Genomic DNA, 26,051 nt, shown 5'->3' on the forward strand with positions numbered 1-26,051 from the left:
TATGCTGAATCTAGTCAAAAAAAGAGTTTCCGGCATAATAGAAGATACATTTGCTAGACTTAATAAATGAAAACATTATCAACTTGTCGGCGTAACAGGCTTCGCTTAAGTTGTATGCCAATCTTCTTGCCATTAAATCATCTCGTTGTTCTATTATATAGAAACGAAGCTTCATGCAAAATTTCAAGTCTATGCGCCAGTTCTTTTGCGAACAGGAAGACAGGAAACTGACAACGGCGCATTGTAGCGTGAACTGTAGTTATTGTGGAACCGAATCAAGCAAACGTCGAGCTTGGCGGCTGCTGCTTAGATGGATGACCGACCGCTGAGCGATCCTGTCCTTGCGAGCAACTCGCCTACCCTGCCATTTCTGACTACCCTTAAGCCGTTGGTCCCCAGGTTAGGCGTTAGAGACCACTTCTGAGCCCTAACTTCGCCTGGTGAAGATTTTTTTACTTTTTTACAGAAATGAATTTCTTCATCCCTCGAGTGATGGCTTCGCTAGCGCTCAGTCAATTACAAAAATATTGGTTATTTCCAAGTCAGTTGTTTTAGTTCCAAAATCGGTTCAGTACCCTAGAAATTGCGCGTGTGAGAGAGGGGGCTGTGGCTGTGGGCTGTTGGGCTGTCAGCAGCATCAGTCAGTCGAGCCCGTCCGGCCCTGCCGGAGCAGAGAGAAGTTCGTGTCCGTGTGTTTGTCGGCCACTCGCAGTCGGTGTTATGTATTCGGCCTCCCATCGTGCAACTCGTTTATAAACAAACCAAAGGTAATCAATTTCTCAAGCTTATATTAGTACCAAATATGGGAGAAATTTAGTACATTAACTAGCTGACTTGCACTACTCTTTAATCGTGTTTTTGTAATTAAGTACATATTATAGTAAATATTTGATAATCATATAATTTGTTTCTTCGTGTTAACTGAAATCACCATAAGTTAGAAATGTTATAAATATTTTTTTTAACACACATATAATCTTGCATTTTATTAATAAAGAAATTAAAAATCGCAAGTATTAAAACATTTGTTACAATTTAAAATGTTATTGTATTATTATATATGCTACGTAGTCTCTATATTGAACTGAAACACTCATTTAAAAAAGTAACAGAGAACACAAATATAAATTAATATATTTAAAATTCAAAAAAGAATATTTTGTTACGTTACAGTAAACCACCCTTTTTAACGAACAAATGGGTCCATTATAAGAAGATGTGACGTAACACAGCGCTTTAGGACCCTTAAAATATTGATAAGTATTGTCTCATGACTATTTTGATACGATTTTTGTATCAATGTTCATTAAAATATGAAATTATGGGACCTGAACTTGACTATACAAAATACTATTAAAAAATAATATAAAATATTATTCAAAAGTAGAGCGCAGAAATTTGTTTTTTATATTTTGGAAAACATTTTTGTATTATTAATCTAATTTAAATTGCAATTTTAAGTTATATCAGATTACGTGAATCGAAAAGTCCGGGACAGGTACACGAAGACACTCAAATAACTGAGGATTAACATAAAATTGTAATTTGTAATTAAACGTGTCAATAAACGTGTAATTTGATTGTTAACTTAGTACATGTATTTAGCGAAGATATGCTCTCTACGAATTTCTTATATATAATCCTATGCACAGTTAATTTATTTTCATATAAGTACAGGTAAATAATAGAAAATTGTCATTTATTAATCTGATTTAATTGTGTTGTTTTGGCCGTTTAAGTGCTCAACAACGATATTGTGTCGTACAGGTAAACTGATAAGAATAGAATACTTACAGTAAATGAAGCACTATTCAACCATTTAAAGTATTTTTTTCGCATAATCTTAATTTTCAATAAAATCGTAATCCTTTTTGTCGAGTTATTTTGCACCATTAACTAATAAAATAATCATATAGTCATTTAGCTTATAATCAAATAAAAAGCTTTACACCAATTCTGAATGTTTTTCGTCATGCCAAATCAGAATTCACTGATGCCACCCCAAAAAAGATTGGGAGTGTGAAGAAAATCGAAGAATACCTTAAAAATATAGCACCTCCGTCAGTTTATCTCGTATTTTGAAAATTATGAGTATTTAAGAAAAGAACTCTATATAAAATAAGAGATCTCAAAATGTAACCTACTACACGTCGCATACAACTATGGTTATTGGGCAACAGAGATGCAGCCGCTCGAAGACGCTGAAAATGGCGTGCTGATCCTTCGACAAAAGCGATAGAATACTTTATCATTCCAAATAACTTGGGTGAATATGCTTTTATCAAAAAAGCATTCTTACAAAATTAAATCAGATTTAGTTTTCTTCAAATGCATAGCTTTAGTACCAAATAGGAAAGTATAGTCGATTCAGATTATATATAAAGTCGAAAATAAGAAAAGGAATATGCTTAGCTATGTTCTTTCTCATTCATTTACCTTGTGGAAGTGGCTAGTTTCATTATCTCATTATTGATAGTAACGTTATTAGCAGTTACATTTTTTACTTGAGTAGAAACGTTAACTTTATACTCTTTCTCGCCAATAATATCAGGTTTCATGTAGCAAATAAAATGTTCTTCACAAAATTGCATTTATTACATTAGTTATAAAATGTGCATTTAATATTTGGGAAATCATTTCAAATATTTCATTTTTACTTTAATTGCAGTTGCAAGCTGTATTGTAAAATAATTTGTAAAGTAATATCTGCTGTCATTTATAAATATATAACCCTTTTTGTTTGTTTCCTGGGCTAGTCTTGCAAAACCAAATAAACTAATGAATTGCCTTGAACGCGGTGCGGAACGTTGAAGAAGAGTGGGTGTTGGTTCTAACATCGGCAGAGAAATTGTACCAGTGAAAGTGTAAATAGAGTTAGTGTTATTCAATAGGGACGCTGTGAAGTATAGAATGTTGTAATTATTGCCTCTAGAAAAAGAACCTTCCAGAAGGTTTCACGTGAAATACGTATTACCTTCTCCACGTGACCAGATTCAGCTCCTGGAGGATCGTACTGATTTCCTTCATCTTCCAAGTCAAATCTATCGTCAATTTCTGAATGTATCCCTTCGGTTTTGAAGTCGGTATAAAAAAACAAGCCTATCTACATCCCACAACTTCTCCGAACTTCCTTGCACTTAGCTCTAAGTTTCTCCGAAGTTGGTGATTGCAATTGAATCATAGCATTTGGACACTATTCCCAAAAATTAGAAACTCATTCAGATGAACTGAGTGGTCTGAGAATTTCCAAATAAATTATATTTAGGGGGTTTAAATTTTTTTAGGAATGTTGATGTGGAGGAGTCGCAATAACACGTTTCATAAAGAAACATAATGCGATTGGCAAGATTTTTATACAATTCAGTTGTGAGCTTGTGAAGAATTATTTCCTTACAAATCCGAAAAAGTTACATCAACTTTTACTTTTACATTCAAGTTAAATTTTTTTAAATTCTTGGAAAACAAGTCCGGCCAGTTCTATGCTCATTAGGACTACACTATCGTAGTTTTCGTGCCTAATTATTGCTAGAAAATCCTATGGATTGTATTTCAGATATAGCTAGAGAAATTTAATTATTGTTGGTTTACGTACGAGCGTCTTTGATTATTCAATACTTTCATTATTTTTCTTTCACATTCTGATTTCCACTGTAACGCTAAATCTTATACTTTTGATTTGTTATATGTTTGGCTCTCATATTTCTGATAATCAACTTTAATTATACCTTGTACATTTCGTGAGTGAACCCTTGACTCCAACTATAAATGATTGTGAGATAGTACATACAAGTTTCAAAGCTCAATTAGATCTACTCGTACTTCATAGTTTATCTTAGAAATGTTCGTATTCAGTATCCTAAAAAAACATATAGAACTTAGAATCGTTCTGTATAATTTAGCCCTAGTACGGACACATTCAACGTAATATTTCTGAACAATAAAATTTATTCCGTTTTGTTAAAAATCCTTTACACTTTGAAGCACTGTTTTACGTCAAATTTTTAAACTCCTCTAAAAGAACAAGTTAATTAAGGTATGGTTTGACAGGAGAGAATGTCTGTCTACTCCAGGTATCGCTTATAGCTAACCAAGGTCATTATTTATGATGTAATTTAATAAACGTTGTTTTGCAAATGAGATAGTTTTGGTAGTGGAATACCTGAATGGGCACTCTGATTATTACGGGTGTTTACCACCGTTAAGTGTTAAGAAAACAAATAAATAGTACGTTTAGAGGCTGAACTCTGACCTTTTCCTCAGGTCGACAAATAATCTATCACTCAAAATACATACTTGAGCGGTGTAAGCAAATCATACCACAGCGAGGTGACACGGCAGAACCAGGAACTACAAGTTATGTGTGTGCTTTTTATCATTTAAAAAGGATGTTTTTAATTTAATGGTTTTAAAGTTCATTTTTATTATAAAAAACCTAAACGTAAACTCAAAATTTTAAAGATGTTATTTCTTATATGGCGTAAGATATTTCGGATTGTTCTTCTATTCAGTGAGACAAAATAAATTAGAAATTGATTAATTATCCCGATTTTTGCAAGAGATTGAAAATAATTAATAGAAAATGTAGCATTACGAAAGTTCATGTATTTTGATTTTATTTATGTTCAATATTTAAAAGATTAAGAGAAAAAGATCCTATAATGGTGTATTTCCTTTTAACTTTTTTCTTGGCAGTATATAGTGAGTATGCCAGTATCGAGAATAGTAACAGTCAGGATGACATATCTAAAGGGATGCATACTAAGTAAAGGATTAACAAAAAAAAGGTAAAGGGTTACGGTACTAGCAAGTTTAAACCGTATATTTATTAGATGATCAAATACTTTCAAATCTTGTTCTTAGGAAAAAATGTAATGATCGTACTTGAGAAGGTTTTTAGATTTGGTAAAACCTTTACAGAGACAGTCCTTTACAGTTGAAATAGGCCTATTTATTTTATTACTGTTTTCAGATAAATATATAGCTTAAAATATTGATTTTATTATTATGAGCTTAACATAGTATCCTACTAGTATAACTATAGTACACGGTATAGTATAACTAAATCTCGTGCCCCAGCCTATTAGTAGACTGAAATACCTTGGTTTTGTTCAAACAACAAGTGTGTGCGACAATGCGATGTGCAAACTTTAGAGTTGCAAACAAGTAGTGACCGCGATAAAGTTAAGACAAATTTTATTCCTTGAAATAGATTATAAATAAAAAATTATGGTTGCCTGTAAAGTCGGTTTTACGGGCGAAGATTTTACGTGACAACGTCTTTTTCTCGGTAGAATATTTATTGATACGAATATTATTAAATTGCACAATAGGAACAAGGAATTGAATGAAAATAAGAATTGCACAAATTTTAACTATAGAAATATATTTTGTTTACTAAAACATTGTACATAATTTGAAATTAATTAAAATTTGTTATTGTAAATGGTAAAGTTGAATAAAACATTTACTAAAATTGGAATTTGAAATTCTTGCTAAACACAGTTAAATTCTAACTCCGCGCGTGGTGATTGGTCGGTTTAGTTCGTTTGTTTGGTCGCACTGTTATGACAGGTTAGAGGTTATAATTTGTTATTTTAAATGTTTGACTAGCAATACGCGCTGTTTCTTCTCATTCGACTGAATTACGATTAATTGCAGAGTGATTTAAACTAATAATTTACTTAACACTATCAACATTTGTCAATAGTATGACATAACCTATAAACTCAGTTTCTCAACTTTTGTGTCAATCTAACAATTAATCAATCAATCATAGTTTACGATAATGAAATATCAGTGTACAATTATTTACCTTTATTGTTGTAGTTGTTGTAAATGACGAATCTAAGCACTCCACATTTTCACGAATAAACATAGTTATCTGCTTTATCCCGTGCGGCGGACCCACAGTTATCTGCTTTATCCCGTGCGGATCCCGTGCGGCGGACTCACTGGACGGGCATCGTAACGTTACCGGGCGTTACACTTTTTCATGAGTGACTCCGAGCCGCAACCTAATTTAAGACGTTGTCACGTCAAAAGAACGCATAATTTAATTATTATTGTATTTGCTATTAGAGCAATTCAACAAAGCACAAATTTTAAAATTCACTTCTGAGTTTTGTCTTGCGTCAAAACAGTACATTAACTAACAGTATATTGCTAATGAACTATTAATTAAAGTCTTTAAAGGCATGATTAACAGCCCATCCATTCTCAGCCGCATTGCCTTCTGCTGCTCTTCTACTAAGAGGGGGAGCTTTTTGGTAGGAGATCTACTAGCAGCAACTATGAATTTTACAGTCCCCTGAATAGGGTCCAACGCCATGATCCAATAGGATCATTGAACTTCATCCTTCATTTTAAAAGAAGATAACATTTTTAAACGTGATAAATTTACGAACACGAAGTGTAAAACGTTTTTAAAGCTGTAAAATTTTGAACATACCTCTGCATGATTTATAGTGCTGTAAAAATACTCAAAACACACACACAATCGGCACCACATCGAAACACGTTGTATATACGTTCTTGAAATATTTCGTCCTTGTTATGGAGAGCAATCTTTAGTCAACTGAAACTACCACTAATACTTGCCCGCTTTTACAGATGAGTTAGTTGGAGGAGTGGAGTTATGTCGTTATTGGTTTAAGTTTGACCTATCGAATAATAGTATGACGAAACAACGAATTATATGGCTTCTTTGGTACATATTGGTAAGTTTTCGATATTTTTATGCTATCTTCTTCGTCAAATTATTTTCTTTTTTAGAATAAGAAACGAGATAGCGTTAAACTACAGTGTGATAAAGTTGCAAGAGATAAAATTTGATGCAGATGATTTCAAGAACATTTGAACCTAGAAGCATATCTAGCTAAGGATTTACTTTAGGCCTCATATTATGTATTATTACAATGCAATTCTCCCTTAGTACGTTCAGCACTGTAGAACAGTAGATAGATATTCTATTCGTAATATCCGTGCTTACGGTGATAACTAGCAGTCTCGGAGTGATAGCTTCGAATAGAGGCTTTGAAATGTTGAGCGATGACCTACAAAACACAAGAAGGTGATCAATCAGATCTGTTCATATACAAAAAAAACTGGGCCACATCTGGCACTGGCCAAGTATGTCTACGTAATACTGACTCAGATCGTATTTGAAACTTGACTCTCATCCTGATATTAAAACGTTCCCTCTAGAGACTAAAAATAAAAAAAGAACAAAATTATAATTCAGCAGCTGAGTACATTACATACATGTCGTATTATGAAATGAAATGAAAAAGTCTTTATTTTGAGAGATTGAGTTAAGACTGTATTATAAGGGTTACTAACGCGCACAGTAATAATTATTATGTCTATATTTTGTAATAATTTCTATATTATTATAATACATATTTTTACATTTAATTTTTTAGCTGTGGGAATCAGATCATTTTCAAAATTGGAACAATATAACTATGAAATAGAATTAAAACAATTCTACTTTTGCCAAAGAGTAAAAACAGAGTAATTACAGAAATATACTCATAGTTTATTACGGACAGCATTTATAATAAAAAAAATTAAATGTCTATTGCTGGCTCTAAAATATTAAACAATCCAGAAATTGCTAATAAGACAGGCATACCAATACTCCATGGAGTATTGAACATTTATCAATCAATAACACATTATGATGAGCAAGCCAATTTCATATATTTAAAAAATACAATAGTGTACGTCAAAAAATCAAGCAACAGTTTGAAAGTCCGCAATATATCAGGATAAACACATACTGTACAAATCCACAATACTTGCACAATGCACCAATACATGCGTGCTACACAATACAGGCGTACTCCACAATACAGGCGCGTTGCACAATACTCACCCACTAGTGAATGTATATGTAGTAGATATTCTTTTCTGCTAGTGTTCGATATCCTTAAGCTCGATACAACCGAATTTTGGATGTTCAATCCAAATTGGCTATCCAGCTCAAGCCGAGTAAAATATTTCCGTTGTTGTTGGGCTTGGACTGAACGTCGAGATTATAAAGTAATTTTAGATAATAGATAGATAGGTTGTTTGGTAGTGCCACCTCACTTGCTTTAATATCCTTGTACTGGTTGACTGGTGTAAATCATCGCTATACGTGACTTATATAGACTGCGTTTTATGATGACTAAACTGAACATTAAAAATAGAGGAGCTAGTACAAACTCCTGGAGAACGCCGTTGTTCAGTTATTTAAAAGTGCTTCCTTAAATCAAAGAAGTCAACCAACTAGAGAGCATTACGTTGAAAATACACAGCAAGAAAGTCTTTCTTCCAGACAGTGTCATGTGCTGAAGTCAGATCGATAAATGGAACACAGGTGTCAAATTAAAATATTTTGATAGTTTTATCTCAAACTTATTCTAAATTTATTACAAGTGCAAGCGCATAGCTACGACAGTAGCGAATGTATTCGAAACCAGCCTTTTCGATTGGGATTTGGATTCTAAATCATCGATTTTTTTGTTTTCTATTTAAAAAATAGGAAATGTTTCTATTTTCAGCATACCCAAAACTCGCTAGGTCCATGCCACTGTAATGTTAGAGGAGTATCACCTCCGGCTGTGATAATTTAAATCGCCAACGTACCGTATTGATGTTCAGGCTAGAACAGTCTCAGACCACCAGATGTTTGGAGTTTTGTAAACGCTGACAAAGGTAGTTTCAGACAATTTCACCGCTACAGAAAATATGTTGCTATAACTACTTTTATGGCAGGCTGATATTTTGTCTAATATAGGTTTATGCTGACACTAATAAACCCTGTGCCCATTCTGTCTACAAGCTTACATCCATGAATGTTTCTCCTTTCACTGCACTTTATATCTCAGACATGTGTGTCTTGTAGTATTATTACTCCGGCCTTATTTTCTAAAAGCACTTTGACTAGGCAATCATTTATTAACCTTCCCAGACCCTCAGTGTTAAAATCGGAATCACTTAAAATTAAAGTTAGAGTTTTTTTAATTGCATTGTAAACTATCGTCCTAATTCTGTTCGGTTGCTTGGAAATCACGAGTTGTGACACTCCGGTTATTAAACTTCGATTTTCACGACATAATATTTTACTTCATGTTTTTAGGAATTTGTGTTACTATTTAGCCGCGTGAATAATCTTACTAATATTAGTTATTAGAGTTTTCGAATGTTACATTAGTAATTTATTACACTGTAAGTAAGTAGCAAAATGGCCATAATATACAAATAGGATTATTACAGCTAGGAGGTTTCACAGAAATAATCCTTCGAAAACTGACATTTGTCGTGTCCGTTATCACAAAACCCTCCCCGTACTTTTTCCTCCTACAAATAAGAAATAGTTATAACACTTATAATTTTAAAACATGCCAGATAAATCTTTTCAACTTTATTTTGAGAGCAAGTGGCTAAATACACCTTAAGTTGTTGGTCTTCATTATAAATTGTGTTTAGAAAAGACGATCCGAACACAGACGTCTCACTGAGGTTAGTTACTACGACCAACTAATTCGCTAGTGCTGCACTAGATCCCGTCAATGTTAAGTACTAGGCCTGGCGATCGGATCGCGCTTTGAATAGTTGTTCCATTAGGACTTTTAAGTTTTCTATTTTCAGTGTTTTACGTTGAACTATCCACGTAGGAACGTTTTAAATAAGTGTAGACCTAGGCGATTACTTGCTGAAGTTTTCAGCACAAAACCTCACACATTGTCTCAGATGATAGGCAGCTGTCAACTGGAGAGCGCTTGGACTTCAAGGGCGGAGAAAATCAATCGCCCGCGCACATATCTAGGGCACAATTTTTTACATGAGCGTTTTAGTATACTCGCAACTGCGGCTGAAAAACCGCGCCCTCGCGTGCAAGCGTTTTTGCCCCCTCCTTATCCACCACGAAGGACCTCTCTTTATATACTCTTGAAATACTTGAACTCATTGCAGTGACAGTGACACTGGAGGTCATTGAGACAGTCAGCCCCACTTTCTTAGATGTTTCATGTAGGCTACTCCTGCCGGAAGACGAGTGACAATCGATCTTTTATTAGATCTAACCACATATTTACTTTTAAATGTCGGAAACAAACATTTTTGTGGACTTAATTTAAGATCCGGCTGAATACAATGACCTTAAGTCCCCCCCCCCTCCACAAGAACAATGTTGACTTTGCAGGTCTACACTCTGATTTGTGACTGCGTTATGGGAGATGTCTCATCTTAAAGATATAATTAATAAACATCCAAACGCTTTTTAGTTTGTTTTGTAAAGTTTATATTTTTTTAATACTAAACGATAAAGTGCAAAAGAAAATTAAATTTTTTTCTATAACCCATAAAAATAGCGGAGAAGTCTTAAAAGCGTTTGGATGTTTACTAATTATATTTATTTTATGAGACACCTCCCGTAATTCTGCCACTAAAAATAAGAGCGAAAACTGGATGAGATAACATATTTTCATGGGAAAACTCAAGCTTATTTTACTGCATCTGGCTGCTAAGCAAGTAAAATATCGATAGTCTCACAGTTTGACTAATCCATTTCTACAGATTAAAAAAATATTTTTTTTATACAGTTATGGACCCACGTTTTAACTCTTAAACGTGATTCTAGGATACAATGTCAGGATAATTCGGACACGTATATTTAATTGTTCAGTCAGAATTCCCTGTATTTTTATTGTAAATATGATAATATAATATAAATCGTTAGTAGCTAAATTACACGTCCATTTAAATATGGCGTTATACACTGTCTGCTTGGTTACCATATTTTGCATTCCGAGCATGATAGTAGTGTAATACTGTTTTGTAAGATATTAGTTACAGTATTTGCCGAATGTACTTAAATTAATAATACGTTTTTAAATATTCCTATCAGATAACTATATCGTTTATGAATTGTTTATTACGATTCTGAGGTATTCCAGAGATGACCATCATGCATATAAGAATAGGTAAAGTAAATATGTTAATTAGTTTGTGGTATTCATGTAGAAAAAAATATAGAGACATAAATTCATGTGCGTTATTGTGTATATGACGCGGAGGATGCAAAATTGTAGAAAATACTTTAATAATACTTCATTTAATAAATTCCATAAATAATTTGTCAAAGTTCTCGTCCCCATTTTCTAAACTAAAGTACTTTTAATACATAACATTCAAAAAAGTTCTATAATATATTCAGAACTATGAGACGATGGATCTTGAAACCTCCAAACTCAAATCCTAGATACGTCCCTGGTTGGAGTTAGTACAAAGTGGATTACTTTCCTATTCACGCTTTCTCTCTAATAAAACATGTTGAACAACATTTAATTGAAATGCCAGTATGGAGGAATAACTTTCTGTAGTCAACTTATCGCGAATTTGTTTTGTTGTATGATATACTTTACCATCCAGTTTACATCTAAAAAAACTTGTAGTTATTGTTGGAGTGTCGGAATAATATGTTTTTCAAAGATATCTTTCTGATTCGCTAATCCTGTTACCCTCATAACTCTTTATGTAATTTACAACATTTTAAAGTTTTCTTGGTAAAACTACTCAAATATGTTAAATGTTCTTTGCTGAATTCGAACAATACGCCCACTAGTCAGTGTTGACTAAAGTGTAAACAGTAGCGAACGTAATTGATATGGATGTCAGGCGTTGGAGTAGTTGCTGCTGTCTACAATGGCATAACAGGTTTCTTGTTTGTGGTGATATTGGAAAACTATTTCTAATGTTCACTGTTATCAACGATTTTTGGATAGGCTCGTACATTGGAAACGATATATCATTTTATTATTTTATTACAAATACCAGAACTGCTGGCATTACTATCACAAGAGCAAGACATTGTCCTGGAACGAGCATAAAAACTTCTTCTTCAATAAGTGACCTACTTCGGTATTTTTCTGCGCACATAACAGGCAAAAAGTGGTGAATAACTGGAACTGAACGTTTAGCGGGGAATTTGTGGCCGGGCGACGGCAGGAGCACTTGAAGGCTGAATCGTTGCTGCCGAGTGGCGAGGCAGTGACCCGGTGTGGCGATTGTGCAACGATAGAAAGCTGTGGCGCGCGGCGGCGGCGGTAGTTACTCGAGAAGACGTAACAGACCCGGGGATGACTAAGTCCACACCCGCTCCTTGGGGAGGCCAGAATATTGGTATTGATAATATGGCTTAGAATGAATTGTTTCAGAAAGAGAACTTGTAAAAGAGTTGCTATATTATCAAATAATAACAAAATGTGGATGATCATGTCGTAAAAGGAGAATTCTATTTCTGTTTTTAAACTTCCCGCACTCAAACCCTGTAGTTCCATCGTTATCCTTAAGATAGTGATATTACTAGAATCGAATACTACTGATTGAATAAGATAAGTGGCATTGGTTGATTGAATACTATATTTTATTATTAATCAGGCTAAAATCAGTTTGAGATTTGAACTCAAATATTTTTGTCGTATTCAATTTACACGTTTGGTAATAAGTGAAACATTCGAGGACGAACTTGCAGGAAACTGCAGCTTTCTCCGATTTATCTCTAAAAAATACTACCCTCTGAAGTTCTTGATCCTGCTGAATTTTCAACCCATTATTGAGCATCTCTGAATTAGCCAACTAGAGATAACTCCATCCACAAAGATTTAACAGTGGTGTGTCTTAGCTAGTTCACTGAATACCGCCTTAAAACATTTTATTAGAGACCAAATTGGTCTCTGCTTCTACATAGAGCAGCAGAGATAAAAATAGGGTTCTCTACACAGGAGAGAAATAAGATTTTGACATACGTGGAAGCGCTGTTATATCAAAAGCAGAGACCTTTCTTTGGAAGCAAATAATTTTTAAGGACATGTATAATTGGCAGAGAGCATGGGTTGCCGACTAACTACAAAAATTTCAAAAGTCCAGGGAAGAATTTCTTAATAAATTGTCACATAGATATCAAAGGTGACCTTAAATTTCAAAGTTTGAGATTTATGGGACGCAGTTGCGTGTCTTTCTGTCTCATATAAAAATGTCTATCCTATCAAATAGTAGTATTCACGAGTACTACTATTTTTGAGGCGAGCTAAGAAGCTACAAATACGCAGAAAGCATTACAGACAGCCACGCTTCATGCTTGTCATTAAAAGTATAGATTTAAAATTGACCAATAAGCAAAATGTAATGTAATGTAATGTTTTTTTTTTTTTACTTTCAAAATGTAAGTTTATTATTACTATGAATACGAATCTACTAACACTGTAGAATTCTCTTGGAACCAACAAATCTAACATATTTTGTTAAAATAAATGTTGTTTTTTACATATTCAGATAAATTATTAATAAATAGACGTCGGTATGAATTAGGTGAAAAAAAACAATAAGAATAAATAAATGTTATTTGTGGCTAGGAATGTGTCCATACCTTGTATCAATTGGGAATATTTAGTGTTTTTTTACCACTTATTATGTATTAAGTAGTAATATATTTTTATATTTTTTCATCTGTTATCCTTATTATCCTTTAAAACAGATACGAATTGTAAATGAATTCCACAGTTCTAAGAATTTTAGACATCTGTAGATCGCATTGATAGCTACAGACATTACCTTTCGAACGAAGTGTGTATATATATTCAATGTACAAAAATTTGTTTATCTCCGTACATTCATGCCTCGCTTTGTATAGATGGAGTACAACGTGTCGGACGCCGAAGTGCTAGAAGTGATAGACCCTCTAGATCAGAACATCATAGAGGCTGCTAGACCCTACAACTCCTCCCTCATCAGACCCGACTGCACCGCAGACCTCATCCCTTCATTAGATCAATACTTCACAGGTGAGTTAACAATACTTAACAATAGGATATTTTCAATTTTTGCGAAGCAAATATTGCAGTTGTTGATATTGCCTCAAATGACTATTGGTACCGTAAAATATTTAGATTGATCATTCTGATAGAAGATGCACAGGAATTTACTACTCTCAATACATTCCACAGTAGGTAAACTGATTGGGCTTGTAAATTACGATTGGCGACAGCGCTCAGCATTGGGTGATTTCACAAGAATGTGCAAAATCAGAGATATTGCAGAACTGGTGCATATCGAAACTATTTCGGTTAGTAACATTTCGTAGAGTCCGATGCCAATCCAACCAAATTTGTTCATTACTCTGTGTTTAGCACTCGATAACATCATGCACGTTGATTTATTTGAACACAATATTTCAAAATCTTGTATCAATAGCGGTTTCTATTCACAACCATTCTACAGGGTGTTCCATAAAATTGCTCCAATATTTTGGGATTTTATTCAACACATTAAAAATGAACAAAACAGTTTATATGAAGGTATGTCCTAAAACCTTTAGTTGTACGTCTGCCTTTATGTGTTTTAAATTTTAAAACATATATCTTTTGAACCACTTAAGAAGCTAAAGTTGGGAAACAAGAATTGTATTAACCTTTGATAGACCTTTTTGACAATAAAATATTAACACAATCCTTTACCCCGTTTCAAAATGGTGTCTGTTTAAAATTTTTGAAGTCAAATAACAAAAAAACCAGTATAGTTATAAAAGATGTATAGGATACCAACTATTTAGTTATTTTTATTCAAATTCCTATGGTATATTTTTCAAAGAAACCCGTCAACGTATAAGCGAGCACGACCACTTTAAAGGTAGGCCCCTCGCTTGCATACGCGGGAACAACTAAGGTTTGTCTAAGTTTGAATTGCCTATGAAGGATCACTCTTATATTCAAGAATACAATAATATTGTTCACTATAAAATATTAAATCACGTGATTTCTAAAGCTTTCAATGCTCTCTAGATAGATAATTTTCTTGATAGTAGTAACATAATATTTCGTAAAATACAATAAAATGTAGGCCCAAGAACGAAGTTTTGAAAAACAAACTGTTGCTATGGGTTATATCAATTTGGAACCAAGAAGCAAAACTTGTTTCTTGTTTCATGGTGGTAAGTAAGCATAAATCGATAGTAATTACGAAGTTAAATACGCAAAGAAAATGAAAAATAGAGATGGGAGGCTGAAGAATGTTCGCTTCGAAGAGTTACCTAAGTAATTCCAAGATATCCAGGACCTACATAATTCTAACATATCTCTTCTATGATTTGAAAACTCACTCAAAAGATGGTGATGACCTTGATTTGGTATCCCTTAAAATATATGTATGCAAAAAGTTTAACCGATAAACATGAATCTGATCATTTGTTAATCAAGACAATTGAATAATACCTGAGTGGAAACTAGTTGTATTTAATTTTAACATAATGTGTTTTAATGAGGGTCTCCATTTGAAGTCATTATTCAAATGAGTCCAAGGAAAGTTGATGACACCAACCCGAGACCGTGACGAAACCTAATTAGTCAGCAATCTCCGTCTGATCTCTTTGAACTGCAATTTTGGAAGTTTGTGCCTTTAAAGATAAATTGAGCTCACGTGATTAATATATTTGTCGTTGAATGTTATAGATTAACCTGTGTGCCAGGCTAGATCGTTGTACACTATAACAACAGTGGAGCGAGGTTCGCACCTAGAGAAACTCCCTAACACTTTTCGAGAAGGAGTTTTCCACATTAATCACACAATAACACAATAATTGTATTGTTAATACGATCCCTCTTGATTAGATTGAGATTCCTTTTAAGATGGAATGGTAGAACCAGTTTTAGTTTATCAGCAAAATAATATTGCCCTTATAAGCAGAACAAGGTGCGTTACATCTTGTTATACGAGATGTAAGTAGGATGTATTTTAGTCTTATTTGGTAGTAACCTAATATATTTTATTTTACTTTCTTAAAAATACATTGTACTACAATGAAGTAACACTTTCGCAACAGCCAATGTCCTCCAGTCTTTCCTGCCATAGTGAGCTGGATCGGTAGTTGTCCCGGCTTTGCGGCGTGGTGGTCGGTCGATTTGGTCACCTAGTGAAAGTGATGAAGGAGCCAGGTGATCGTAATGCTGGGCCAGCCCTCACTTGCCTGAGACGTGACGTAACTACCGGTACAGTCTGGGGACAGCAAACTTGACCCTGTCAGGAACTGTGTCAACTTGTGAAACAATTAATAGTGCAATGAGCCCTAAATTTTCTTTTCTTGGCAATTTTCTGTCGGACTATACTACTTTATCTGTTTTACCTTTTGGTTATTTTTTTAAATAATTTACCTCTCAATCAGAAATTTAACACTAACGTGAATGGAGAGAATTCACAAAAATTAAGCTCGTCAGACATATTGGCTCCAGACTTGTTGGATAAACTATGAGAAGCTGTTAAAAATCCTATACAATTAATTAATTATTTATTCCTAATGGGAGGAAAGCTTTTATTGTTTTACACCTTTGAACCAATGCTCAAATTCCAAAGGATTAATTAAGCCCACATGTGTTTTATTAATTTTTAAATACATTTAAATTTTGTTAAACAATTGATATACTACGCTTAAAAACCTATAGCTGATGATTTCCTCCTGTTAGAGAATCGATCTAAAACAAAAAGTTTTATATGCCTAGACCTTTTATAAATAGATTTTATTACGATTTGACCGATTAATTAACTCTTCTTACAAAAGTATAGTACTTACTTTCTCATACAGTACACTACGTATGCATAAAATTAAACGCGTCATACTCAGCACAACCAATCTTAATGGAAATTTATTTACAATTGATGGCATAAAAATAACTATAAAATAGGGAGGGGTTGCTTCTTTTTCATTATAGTCTAATACATTTGTGATGCTTCTAACGGTTGTTCGGAATTTCTTGATACTATCTAATGTTTGTAAATTTTATATACAAGTTGTAAATAGACTGTCACTGAATTTTATACTGTTAAAAAATTAAAAATTTTCACTAAAATATTTTTAATATTTTTGTATAATATACGTTTAAACAAGCCGCACAAAATCAATCCAACTTAAACAGTTCTTCAGATATAAAGTTTAAGTAAAAACACATATAGCGTAAATCGGTATTTATTTGTATTTTAAAGATAGCATATCCCTATTATGTTGAATCAAATTATCAGAACCAATTTATTACATTTTTGGGAGTTTTTAGTGTATCGTGTCATTTTGAATATTAACATGTTAAGATTTTTTTACTACTTAAACCAATCCAGCATACTACTTAATAAACAGTTCTTACTTACTAATTAAAAGTAATAGAACTACGATGTCTTGCTCTTTCTACTTCTCATATTGTAATAGACTTATTTACTTTATTATAGAGTTCTGAATTGATGTGATTTATCAACAGAAAATACATATGTGCGAGATATCTGCTTAAGACAGACCCATTTGTTTGCTTCTATTTTGGAATATGTGACCGGGGAATTGGAATTACTGGCATCGTAAACAATTACACGTTTAAAAATATTTTCATAAGTTTTTGAGAACATAAAAATTACATGTGGTATTTGTTCTATGATTGCCTGGTTTATTCCCGCACTCCACTTATTTTAAATAAATGCTGGGTTTTCCCAAGGTGCATGCTTGGGTCTCGTAACTATTTTGAATACGGTACTTGATTCATCGTGAGTTCTGTTTGTCGGGTTTTATTTATGAATAAGGTGAAAAAGTAAATGAAGAAAAATAAATATGGTTTTAATGGGCAACCAGATAATATTTGAGGTTGGTCTTGGTCGCGGAGAAAGTGCAGGGAATCATGCATGATTAACTCAGGTAAATGATCATTGCCATTGCCAACCGATACTTTGTCCTTGTCCATAATTATGTGGGTCGTTATCCTGGAAGTGGCACTTTCCTCCAGCCAGAATTTCTCGTTACCGGTTCTAGGTTCATGCATCCGGCGCGTTACCTCCTCTCAGTCTTATCAACCATTTGTGAAGATTTTGCTGAATTATTATAGGGAGTTCCCTTCTATAACCTAGAAAACGGGTTAAATTTGGGTAGACACCGGTTTGGGTTTGGGATAATGGTTAATGTTATTTTTTTACTAATTAGATCTTTTTGTCTAAATATCTTTATTTTGTCCTTATGTAAATTAATTTTAAAACAATTAAAGACAAATCATGCTCTAAACGTGTCTAAAGTTTCGACTTTGTGCACACGTGCATCGCTGCTTAAAACATTTGTGTTCATATTTTAATATCTATTCGCCGAAGATGGTTGTTCACACTAAGACCAAAGCGTATCATTATTTTAATTATGTTATCAATTGTTAACACTTTGTGAACCGTTAAAATTAGAATATAGTAATGAGCAAACAGTAATTGTCTTTCTATGTAGTCTCCTCGAAAAACCATTAGATTTAGGCGAGTACTTGTGAATTCAAACTGTATGCATATAGCCTACGTCAAAAATTCTCTCCAGTCCACTAAATTTCTTGGAAATTTCTTTTGGCTTGAGCCCATTTTTTTAATTGCCCAACGTACATGATTGAAACAAGTGTTGAACATAGAATAATAATCTTATATACATTAAAATTAGTATAATCATTCAAGACATTCTAATACCAGGAAACCTCGATACACATACGTTTACTCATATTTTTGACTGTGCAAGGACTTATAAGACTGTTTTAGAATATTTAAAGCATGTTATTTTGCTCGTCATTTGTGTTCTAGCTTACCTTTGATGTTACCCCATGAACAATGGATCCAATATAGAGTGAAAGCAGCTATTTTATCTGATAAAGAGTGTGTCTAACCCACTTGTATGCAAGACAACAATGGATAGAGTTCAACAGCCTCGATCATCCTACAGATCGTGACCTAACCTCATCCCCAACCTTCCTTACGGTTCTTTACCCTATACTTGTCTCAAGCAGAGAATAAACCTATACATCGTTAATACAATGAATAAGAAAGTTGTATCGCTTTTTGTAAGTTGTTTTGAGAAGTCTTCTCACAAACTGCGGAAAACAACAAGTATATCTCATTTCGTTGTCCGCCTACAGCCGCGCAAAAGCTTTCCTAAGCGTACATTCATAGCTCTAACGTGGTTATGAAATATAACGTTTAAAATGTATACAACTTTTTGTACATCATCTTTTTCAAATCTAACTTAGTGCAACAAAATCTTACTATTGTGTTTGTGTATCTGTTGATATCAAGTTTTGTAAAAAAAAAAAAACATATCAATTAACGGTAGTGAGGGATGAACAGATTTTACAACTATGAGGTATAAGGGAAGAAACCCTTGCTTATCTATTAGTATGATTCCTATCTTAAACCTAAAAAAATGAATGTCTAATGTTAACTCAAATGGCATATTGAATACCCCTGTATTATCACATTTTTAAGTAAACAGAAATGTTTCAAAAAGAAATCTTACGGACTATTAGTGAAATTCTATGGTGAGAGGCTTACTAATATTTTTACTGATAACACAGTTATGCAATGAGTTTAAATGTAGATATGAAACCATAAAACGTTCCCTGTTCATGGACACCTTCCATCTAAACTGATTCAGATCATTCTGTCTGATCTGAGAATTATTTCCAAGTTGTGTGCCAGATACGTTCATGTAGTTCCTAAACAAGAGATCTTAACCAGAAATTTCAGAACTGAGCTCTTTTTCTTGGAACATTATAGGTATTATTTTATGCCATTTAAACGGGCCTCCTAAGGAACAATTACCTTCACCATGAAATAACAATAAAGTGAATCAATACAGGCTCTAGCAGAGAAATAACGTTTGATTATCAGAAAAAGGGTACAGCTACTTTAAGAAACATTCTATTTCCTTCGGGGATTCTGACTATTAGGTTTATCTATATCCTGTAGTCTACATCAAATCCCTAATACCTCTTTATTAATTAATAAAAAATAAACCTTAAAGGAGGGAGTTTAGGATTCTTTAACAGTAACTAGGCCTACACAACAGTGGTTCACAGATCAGAGGAAAACGTGTTATACGAAGAAGATATGTGAGCCTCTAAATAGGTTGATCATGTGAAAGTGATTAAAATTTTTTTTGTAATTTAGTTGCAAGATTGGAGATCCCGCATATTACGCCTCAGAAAAAACTTTTCTTTTTTTCGTAATTGCTCAATAGGTGCTATATCTGATCGTCTTGCAGAGCTTACTTCTAACCTTACTTCTAAATTACTTCAATACTACTACGGTTCTACTGGACTGTTCTGACGAGATAGTCTCGAGGAAGATCCTACTTTAAAGATAACTATCGCACCATATCAATCTTGACAGTTTAAAATAAAAATGTACGGAAAGCTCTCTCTCTCTCTTGGCAGACTCGTGAGTTATTTTTTATCGATTCAACATTCTTAGCTCAAAACAACGAATCCGACAAAATTAAACTACAATCCATGCAATAACTCCCTTAGTGAAGTCGTTTGAGAGATATGGATATACGGAACAACCTCTTGCTATGTTTCTGTTTCTCTCCAAAGCTGTCGACTGTGTCCACCACGAGACGTTGCTGAATACCTAGGGTTTGTGAAATTCTGTTTCAGTGGTTGACATAGTAGTCTATCTAAATGGCAGGAATCAAAAGGCGCAGCTGGAAGACGTATTATGACGAGCCAACAACTCAATGGGTCATGGAGCCCTCTAAGTATCTAACTTTGGTCCTATGTTGTTTTTAATAATAGCTCATGATAAGCATGCCAATTCCATATAGAAATATAATTCAGTATGCAGACGACATGGCTCTCTGCGCCAAAGCAAACATCAGGAACGATTTGGAAATTAAATCGTACCAACATCTGAGTTGTATCCAGTTTTTTAATAATGTCAATCTAAAAACTAATCGTTATAAATCAAATTAAACAAGCTTCTGTTTCTAACAGATTGAAATTAAAGATTAATTAATAGTAACGATGGACAAAACTTCTACGATGGGAGTTTTTTCTAACCGGTTCAGGGGAATATACTTTGACAGGGGCTTGACCTGGAACGACCAAATCGACAGATTTTGTTCTAAGGTCTATGTTTTTTGTGTTTTGTAATCTTGCCCAATTCTGGTCGTCAGATTCACTTTAAATAACCTAATTTGGTCCTATCCGTTCTCATTTATCTAATGGATTACGGTGTGGGACAGTACCACAAAAACAAAATTCCAGAGAATGTTTGAGGTGCAAAAAGAGTTATTTGTATAGTTTTAAAATCAAAAGTCAGAGAATCGAGCAGAGTTGCTTTCATAAAGTTTGGTTTGCTGACTTTACCCAGTTTTCACATACTCGAGGTAGCTGTCTACGGCCGCTTTGGGTGAAGGTATAGCCTGGGTAGAGACATCCACGAGTAAAACACGAAAGGAGGAAACAACACAGAATATACGCATTTTAGAGTCTTCCATCTCAATTTGATGTCAAACTTATGAACAGACGTTCTGAACCAGTAAAGACGTTTTAAAATCCACTTAAAATCGTTACGTAGTGTCACAAGCGTTTTATTCAGTTCATTTATAATTCATTACAAATAATCGGTTATTTAAAGATTGGAAGACGATAACACTGGAGTTGCATCATAACTGTGAATGTGAATGAACTGATCTGTTGGTATGAACGGCAATACGAAGTGGGTGAGGTTAATAACAATTACTTTATTTTTAATAAATTGCTTTTTCATTGCAATGAATTTTTTGCACCTACAATTCGTTGAGGTTACATGCAGCATTTCAAATCTATACCTCAATTCATTCTAGAGATGTCCTGTGAACAGATAGACAAGACAGAAAATCATTCAAAAAGGAATTTTTACATCCCCAGACACAAAAAAGCGAAATCGTGTCAGCCTACTTAGTGATGTTTAATAACGCTCAGCCAAATTCCATGTTCTGACATACACCACCATAGAAATTATTCTTCTCTATACAGAAATGAAGTGACATGATAAATGATAAAGCTACTGATGAAATGTTTCTCGAGATCTATCCACAAAATACGTTCTCATTTTTGTTCATTAAGTTCGGTTTCATAGCAGTGTTCAAATAATAAAATTCCGGTGAACTAGGGAGGGTACTACAGCGCACAAGTTTGCTGAAATTAAATCTTACCACCGACAAAACTCATTATAACATGGATAAAATCACATATGACTTAGTTTGTTCATAAACTTATTTATTCTATTATTTTATCGCCGCCATCATGGTTAAGACACCATGATAGCATAGATAGGCTACAAGATCCATATAAGAATATACACCAAAGCTCAGCCAAATTCCGGACACGGATAATCATCTAACTTAACGTTTCCTCTACAGAAATGAAGATTTATGCATAATTTATAGATCTGTTTGTATTCGATATATCATGTGAGCAGACAGGCAGATACGTAGAAACCAAATTTATCCAGCCCCTCGAGTGATAGCTTCGCTAACGCTAAGACAACAAGTAAAAAAGAGATAACCACAAATTTTAGCAGGTTTACGGTTTTAGGTAATCCATTCTTCATTCACTTGTTGGAGGCAGATGAATTTAGAAGGCTCTGTTATTGAGGATTTCAACGCTCTTTCCTCACACTCTCTTTCACTTTCCTTTCTAATTAAATGTCCCTTCCCAATGTAATTGTATTGCTTGCAATGGGTTATATAAAAGCGGGTAAAATTGGTTAGTAACAATATATTAGCATTATTAAAGAGAAAACGTCTACATATTAACCTAAAAATCTACTTTACTGACATACAAAACAAATTGGCTCTCATTTCTTAGCCTATGATAAGTGTACACTAGGATGTGTCTGAAACAGTTTAAAGTTGTGTGATTATACAATACACAAATTGACTCTTTGCAATCGGAATACAATAAAGAGCAGGTAAACACACACACGGACTATCTGAAACAGTTGAAATTTGTGTGATTATACAATACACAAATTGACTCTTTGCATTCGGAATACAATAAAGAGCAGGTAAACACACACAAGGACTATCTGAAACAGTTGAATGTTGCGTGGTTATATAAAAAAATTCAAACTGGCTCCTTCGGCTCTTGGACTACAATGACGAGCTTGAAAGTGGACATACGGAAATATCTGAAACAGTTAACGTCAAACTCGGTTGACCGGGTCAGTCGGATGACTAGGTGTGATGTTGATGGTTGTGACACTGTAGAAAGTGAGCGAGACCTTGCGATAGACCCAAGCAGGACGGAATACGCGTACCCTTGTAGCCGGGACGTTATTGTACGTTGTCGTAACTACGTTCTGCTTGTAAAACACATAAATGGTTATGAAACATTGAGTCACCTGTGTAAGGGAAGTTACGCAAACAGCTTCTGTTTTATCTGATTTCAGGTTCAGTTTTATTCATTAGCTATTTTTTATTATGGCAGAATAACAAAATTCTCTATCCATCAAGTCTCTCGTAATATTAGAGCTTCATTTCCTATTTTTTTCAATAAAGGTTTCTTCGGATTGACAGGTTTGTGTAAAGGTTTATTACATTACTCCTAGGCTAGGATTACATAATTATCTGTTAGGGTGCGAAAAATTACACTTTCTTAACGGATTTCTCAAAACCAACCCATCCCATTTGGTATATACCAAGGTTTAAGCGCTCGTTGCCCAAAATTAAAATTAAATCTGATATAAATTTCGAAGGAAAAGATTTAGGAAAAAGAAGTTTGTAAAGTTTTGTTAATGGCAGTCAAAGCGCCACGTAAGGCTGACGTTAATGTTATATCGCATATCTCAAAAACAGTTTATGTTATCACCAAAAACATTTGTTTTCTTGAAAGATATACCTTAATCTTTAGGCAGGATTATTTTATTTTCTTACAAAATTCAGATTTAATTATTGTTTAAAAATTTGAAATCTTTTTCACTAGAATATAACGGTTTTATATACGTAATATTTCTGTTTAGTTACAAAATGTAAATTCCTTGCGTAAAGAAATGTGTTTTATATATAAGGAGACTGCATTAAATACGTTGTTACTTGTATAACTGAGGAATGGTATATCAAAAATTAAAAAATAAAATTATCAACATGCAAAATAGTTTTAAATGTGTTTTTATGTGTGAATAAACTTACATTAGTGTTGTTCAAAAGCTTATGAAGGATTATTAGGGCATTCATCATCTTCATATATATCTTATAACTTTCTTTTTTTTACTTCTCTCCTTTTTTCTTTTCTTTCACTCACAACTTTCTCCGCTTTTTCACACATCATTATCAAGTCACCACATAGCACCAATGCGGGTTTTTCTGGTTTGTGGCCTATTTCTTCGATTACATTACATCTGCTAATGTAGAAAAGGGAAAGTTCAAGAACTTAATTGATTTTAAATTATTCTCCTCAAACATTCCAGTAACAGTTTTGGGTCACTCAAGCTCTTAAACACTGGTATTATTTTCATCATCACTTTTCAGGAACGTGAAAGAGGCTCCTTGTGAGGTGAAAACGCTCCTTGTGTCTTAGTACTTTGTTAGTGCTTTATGCTAAACTATGTGCACAAGGGTTTTTGGTAAAAAAAAAATTAACACATTGACCGGTGGACGGAAAGAAGTTATTTCAGAAACCAGAAATATAAAAATGGTTCATAGTAGAAAATATTAAAAAACTGAATCGGTTTCAAAAATATATGCTCGTATGAGTATGTAAGAGACCCCAAGTTTTTGGGTGTATGTTACCAATCATACAGACCGATTAGTCCAAATTTGACATGTGGATTTGGTTTATAATCACCAAGATTCATCTTTATAATTTTTATTTGTAGTTTTTACCTCAATGTTTTATAACATTTTAATCAAAAATTGCCTTGTTCAAATATAGGCTGTAAAGTTTCTGAAATTTACAATATTTGTGGATTATTAAAATTCCACGAACTAGACAAGCTGTTACGTGGCTCTAAATATCATTTAAATATTATAGTATATAGAATTTTGTTTTTAGATGGGAGTGATTCAAAATAAGTTTTCACCATATTTTGATTATATTTTTCATTAAATAGCTTGCCGTATTTTCTTTAAACTATCTATGGGTTTCCATCTGTATTAGTTCAATATAAACAGTTTTCAAGGTGCTGCACATAACTTTTACATCTGGAAATAGATTACTATGTTTACATAATCAATTTATTTCCAAATAAGCATTGGATAGCAAACATTCTATCTAGTAGATAATAGATGAGACATATAGATTCATACAAGACATTTAAATCCTAGTGCATTATTAAACGTGAATACGATATAACGTTGAATTCTTTTGTGTTTTCGAAAAAAACATGGTTTTTATTGCTTAGGTACATTTTTTTATTGTTCTAGAGATACGTTAATGCAATGTTGCACACAGGTTTATTATATAGAGATAATCAAGTTGACATGTATATTTTTAACATGGCTTTATAAGTTTGTATTAAAACAAATTTTAAATCATTTATACTGTTTTTTTTTATCTACATTTGTAAGACTAAGCACCCAAAAGGAAAACAATGTCTAAATGTTTATCACATTCTAATCTAGGAACATGCCAAATATAAATTTTGTATTTTTAGTAGTTGCGAGAATATTACACTTAAGTTAACATGTAAGTCGTGTGGGACTAAAATGAACCATCTCCCTTAATTGGTATCCTGACACTCGTTTTAATACAAATTACAAAACAGATTTTACACGAAATAATTTACCTTCCATTTAGTTTGTGTAATGATAAATTAACAGTTTCATGTTATAACTAGCAGATAACAGATAACAAGTAATCTAATATGAGAGTCAACATATGAACTGAACTCTCCGAACTGAAGTCGTGGTTTGTTTTATTGCAGTATTGACCGCTCGACGTGGCGAATACTTTGGTGTTGTATAGATGGTCGAATAAAAAGTTCAATAATTAGTTAGCTATGGATCCATGGTGAGTTGAACATTCACCTCTTCCAGCGTAGTTGTGATGCAAGCCACCATCTCTATCATTGTCACCACATCCAATCACTAGAACGTACTTGGATTTTATTGTTTCCTGCTAGCATAACTTGTGACGCATCAAATCTTGCGAAACGTGTCGGATGGATCACATAAAATTGCTTCTAATATCAAGACTTATTTGCGTGCAACATGTATTACGTAAATTACACAAAGGGTTAGAGAACAGAGTTTTGCAATTTAT

General features: G+C 33.5%; 1 protein-coding gene across 1 annotated transcript in view; it reads left to right on the plus strand.

Moving 5' to 3' along the window:
* The first annotated feature begins 605 nt into the window (after window positions 1-605).
* LOC124357137 (organic solute transporter alpha-like protein) overlaps window positions 606-26,051 on the plus strand; it is a 39,747-nt gene continuing 14,301 nt past the window's right edge. The window contains exons 1-2 of the mRNA XM_046808622.1: window positions 606-767; window positions 13,679-13,829. Coding sequence (XP_046664578.1) covers window positions 13,679-13,829 — 151 coding nt within the window. The 5' untranslated portion in view covers window positions 606-767. The remainder of the gene's footprint in view (window positions 768-13,678; window positions 13,830-26,051) is intronic.

Source organism: Homalodisca vitripennis, chromosome 3, assembly GCF_021130785.1.
Source record: "Homalodisca vitripennis isolate AUS2020 chromosome 3, UT_GWSS_2.1, whole genome shotgun sequence".
Classification (NCBI taxonomy): domain Eukaryota; kingdom Metazoa; phylum Arthropoda; class Insecta; order Hemiptera; family Cicadellidae; genus Homalodisca; species Homalodisca vitripennis.